Below are 4,542 nucleotides of genomic sequence, written 5' to 3' on the forward strand. Positions count from 1 at the left end.
AGTGATGGGACTGGATACCATGACCTTGGTTTTCTGAATGATGAGTTTTAAGCCAACTTTTTCATTTTCCTCTTTCACTTTCATCAAGAGGCTCTTTAGTGCTTCTTCATTTTCTGCTATAAGGCTTGATATTATATTTTTTATTTGAGAAAAATACTTTTTAAAGAAATCCAAAGTCATATGATTTGAAATAGAAAATAATTTGGGAGAGCAGGAAAATGATAAGAGGCGAAACTGCTGAAATCATATACATTCTGGCTCCAAGATTATGAACCCTGTACTCATATGGCCTTGTTCAACTCCAGGACACTTGCACCCTGTGTAGCTGCCATCCCCACATATCTTTTCATAGCCCTCTTTATGTCTTTGTTTCTCAGACTGTATATGAAGGGGTTCAGCATGGGTGTGACCACAGTGTACATCAACGAGGCTGTTGCACTTGAGTGTGAGCTGCGGGTAACAGCAGAGCTTAGGTACACTCCTAAGCATGTACAATAGAATAAGGAGACAATTGAAAGGTGAGATGCACAAGTGGAAAATGCCTTATACTTCCCTTGAGATGATGAGATTCTGCAAATGGAAGACACTATCTTAGAGTATGAGTAAATGATACCAACCAGGGGACCACCACCCAGAAGTGGGGCTGCAAAATACATCACTATGTCATTAAGAAAGGTATCAGAGCAGGCTAGTTGAATTAACTGATTAAGTTCACAAAAATAATGAGGAATTTCTAAATGTGTATAGAAGGCAAGCTGCAAAACCATTAAGGTTTGTAAGAAGGAATGCAAGACACTGATGATCCAGGAGACCAGGAGCATAATGCCACAAAGCCATGGATTCATAATGACTGTGTAGTGCAGGGGGTGACAGATGGCCACAAAGCGGTCATAGGCCATCACTGTTAGCAGAAAGTCATCCAACCCTACAAAGAGTATGACAAAGTACATCTGAGTAATGCAGCTTTCATAGCTTATCAGCTTGCCCTGGTTCTGGATGTTCCACAGCATCTTTGGGATGGTGGTAGAGGTAACACAGATGTCTACAAAGGACAGATTGGAGAGGAAGAAGTACATAGGTGTGTGGAGGTGGGAGTCAGAAATGGTGGCTAGGATGATAGCCAAATTTCCAAACACAGTGATCAGATACAGGAAGAAGAAAATCATGAATGTGATGGGCTGCAATTCTTGTTCATTTGAAAATCCCAGAAGAAGAAATCCTGAAACTACTGTAAGATTTTCTTTTTCCGTTTGTTGAAGTTGAGTATAAGAAAGGAGAAAAATATCATTAGTTATCTTTACACAAATGGCTTTCACCCACAAAATTAAAATAGTTAGTTTATACTTTGCAGTAACAAAATTAATATCAATAGCTTTGTGTATGGACCTAATCCCCTGTGGGATTCCCTATTGCTATCCCTGATTAGGAAATTGTATTATATGTATGTCATCTGCCAAAAAAAAAAAAAAAAAGACGATTTTACTTATTTTCCAAATCTTATGCGTTTTATTTCTTTTTTATTTTTTGTCTTTATTTCTTATTTTCCCATTTTTTTTAAGCTTTTTTGTCACCATGTTATGTTCCACCCTTAATGAGAAATTCTATCATTTATTTCTGGAATTCATATTGTTTGCTGACAATTTTCCCATTCTTGTCTGGTCTTTGAGGGGAAGAAGATAAAAAGCAAAAATGCCCTAACATGCACAAAAGCATCACATATGATGTACCCACAGCTAACTTCATACTAAATGGTGAAAAAAATTAAAGTTTTACCTGTATGATCAGGAGCGAGACAAGGGTACTCTCTCTCACCACTCCTATTCCACATGGTACTAGAAGTCCCTAGTCAGAGCATTAAAGCACAAAAAAGAAATAAAACACAAAAGATTTGGAAAATAAGTAAAATTGTCTTTTTTTTTTTTTTTTGCAGATGACATACATATAATACAACCCTAAAAAAAAATCTGTGGAAAAATGTTACAGCTAATTTAAAAATTCACTGAAATGCAGGATATAAAATTAACATACACAAATAAGTAGCAATTGTATATACTAACCACAAATTATCAAAAAGGAAATAAAGAAAGCAGTGGTATTTACAATAGCATTAAAAACAACCAAATGCTTAGGAATAAGTTCAACCAATGAGGTAAAGTATCTCTATACTGAAAATTACAAGACATTGTTGATAGGAATCGAAGAAGATACAAATAAATGGAAAATATCCCATGTTTTTAGATTCAAAAAAATATTATTCTTATAATGTTTATATTAGTCAAAGCAAATCTACAGATTCAATGCAATCCCTGCCAATATTTCAATGGCATTTCTCACAGAAACAGATAAACAATCCTAAAATTCATAAGAAATCACAATACCATAAATATCCAAAGTAATCTTGAGAAAGAAGGACAGAGCTAGAGTCATCACACTTTCTGCTTTCAAAAATATACTACAAAGCTACAGTCATCAAAACAGCAGGGTACTAGCAAAAAAAACCAGACATGTATAACTGTGTAACAAAATTGGGATCCATCCCATTAATAAAATGACAGATGGTTAACTAATCTATGACAAAGAACACATTAATATAAAATAGGGAAAATATGGCCTCTTCTATAAGTAATACTGGAAAAATTGTCCAGCTACGTAAAGCAGAATGATATTGGACCACTAATTTATGGTAGTAAAAGAAATTCCTCCTAAATGATTTAAAGACATAAGTAGATCTAAAACCATTAAAATCCTAGAGGAAAACATATGGGAGTGATTTCTTAGCATAGTTCTTGGGAATATTTATTTTGGATTTGACATGTCAACAAAGTATCAAAATAAGAAATAACCAAGTGGCACTACATCAAACTAGACAGCACCTACAGGGAAAAAAAAAAAAAAAAAGATATGGAAATGGAAAAAATATTTTCAAACAAGATATCTGAAAGGGAGTTAATATTCAAACTATAAAAGGAACTCATACAACCCAGCAGGGCTTCCCTGGTAGCTTAGTGATAAAGAATCTGCCTGCTAATGCAGGAGTCAGAGGAGACGTGGGTTTGATCCCTGGATCAGAAATATCTCCTGCAGGAGGAAATGACAACCCACTCCAGTATTCTTGCCTGGCAAACTCCATGGACAGAGGAACCTGGAGAGTTACAGTTCATGGTGTTGCAAAGAGTCAGACACAATGCAGACTACTGAGCATACAACCCAGTGGCAAAAAAAGTTCAAATAAAAAATAGGGAAAGGATATGAGTAGATGTTTTCCAAAGAGATACTCAAATGGTCAACAGGTACATGAAAAGGCACACAACAATGCTGTTCATTAGGGAACTTCAAGTCAAAACTGAATGAAATATTATCTATTCCTGTTATAATGGTGATTGTCAAAAATACTAGAGCTAAGAAGAGATTATGAGAATGTGGAGAAAAGTGAACTTTGCGCACTATTGGTGTTAATACAATTTGTGAAATCTGTGTAATTTGTGAAATGGCCATTATATAAAACAGAATGGAGTTTCATCAGAAATAATTAGAAAGAGACTACAATTCAATAACTTCAGCTCTGGAAAGTGAAAGTGTTAGTCACTCGGTCATGTCTGACTTTTCGCAACCCCATGGATTATAGCCCACCAGGCTCTTCTGTCCATGGAATTCTCCAAGCAAGAATACTGGAGGGGGTTGCCATTTCCTTCTCCAGGGGATCTTCTTGCCACACTGGAAATAGGTACACAAGTGATTTATTAGCACTAAGGAGATAGAGGAAATTTCACTAATATTTTTGTTTAAAGCAATGATTTAAGACTGAAGAATGTTAAAGTGAAACCTTAGATATTTCAGCAATGAAAACAAAAAATTAAAATGCAATGGAGGGAGCATTCTATGGCTGATGGATTGATTTGATCACGAAAAGTTGTAAACACTCACAGTGGCCCACAGACACATTTATAATATGTAAAAGAGCTAAGCGGCAAGCAGTCAGTTTGTGGGAAAACTTCAGTTCTTTGAAAGAACTCAGTGAAAAGCAGGAATGAAAATATTCCAACCCAGTATATTGAATCAAATGTCACATATATGTAACTTGCGTCAAGAAAGTAAATGTCTAACAAATTCACATATATATTCAGCCTCACAAGATAATAAATAGTTGCAGAATAAAGCTGGCTGTATACCTCTTTGACATATAAAATAATTCTTTTTCACATGGACACCCTGAGTGACAGAAGATATTCTGGAACTTGTATCTCATGAAATGCTATTGTAAAGATTAATTTGCAGTCATTCCTTGGTCTTAATCTTCTTATCATATGGGTATATAGTCAAATAGGCACTATCTTAAAAATGAAAGGAAACTCCATACTTCCCTGAACATCTCTCCACAATTAATATTCTATTTGTTTACTCCTATTAATTAATAGGATCTTGGACATAAATTTCACTTTACTCAAAATACATAACACCCCCCCATTTCCCCTTCTAACTGGATTTCCATCACTAAGATTTAATTGGTACCATTGACCCTCAAATTGCTGAGTTCAATGTTCA

At 35.2% G+C, this 4,542-nt stretch overlaps 1 protein-coding gene across 1 annotated transcript; it reads right to left on the bottom strand.

The window, feature by feature from the left end:
- Window positions 1-281: 281 nt before the first annotated feature.
- Window positions 282-1,828, bottom strand: LOC138440573 (olfactory receptor 7A10-like). Its single transcript, XM_069590274.1, has 2 exons — window positions 1,774-1,828; window positions 282-1,309 (listed from the first exon to the last, which is right to left on the bottom strand). Exons 1-2 carry the CDS (start codon window positions 1,826-1,828, stop codon window positions 282-284), a joined length of 1,083 nt encoding a protein of 360 aa, XP_069446375.1.
- Between the last annotated feature and the right edge of the window lie 2,714 nt (window positions 1,829-4,542).

The sequence above is a fragment of the Ovis canadensis genome, chromosome 5 (assembly GCF_042477335.2).
Source record: "Ovis canadensis isolate MfBH-ARS-UI-01 breed Bighorn chromosome 5, ARS-UI_OviCan_v2, whole genome shotgun sequence".
Lineage (NCBI taxonomy): Eukaryota > Metazoa > Chordata > Mammalia > Artiodactyla > Bovidae > Ovis > Ovis canadensis.

Bases quoted from the DNA above. Each gene is read 5' to 3' on its own strand.
- LOC138440573 (XM_069590274.1), bottom strand. From the start codon at position 1,828: ATGTGGAATAGGAGTGGTGAGAGAGAGTACCCTTGTCTCGCTCCTGAT. The intron at 1,310-1,773 runs GTAAAACTTTAA...TGTGGGTGAAAG, and splicing joins TCTCGCTCCTGATCATACAG to CCATTTGTGTAAAGATAACT.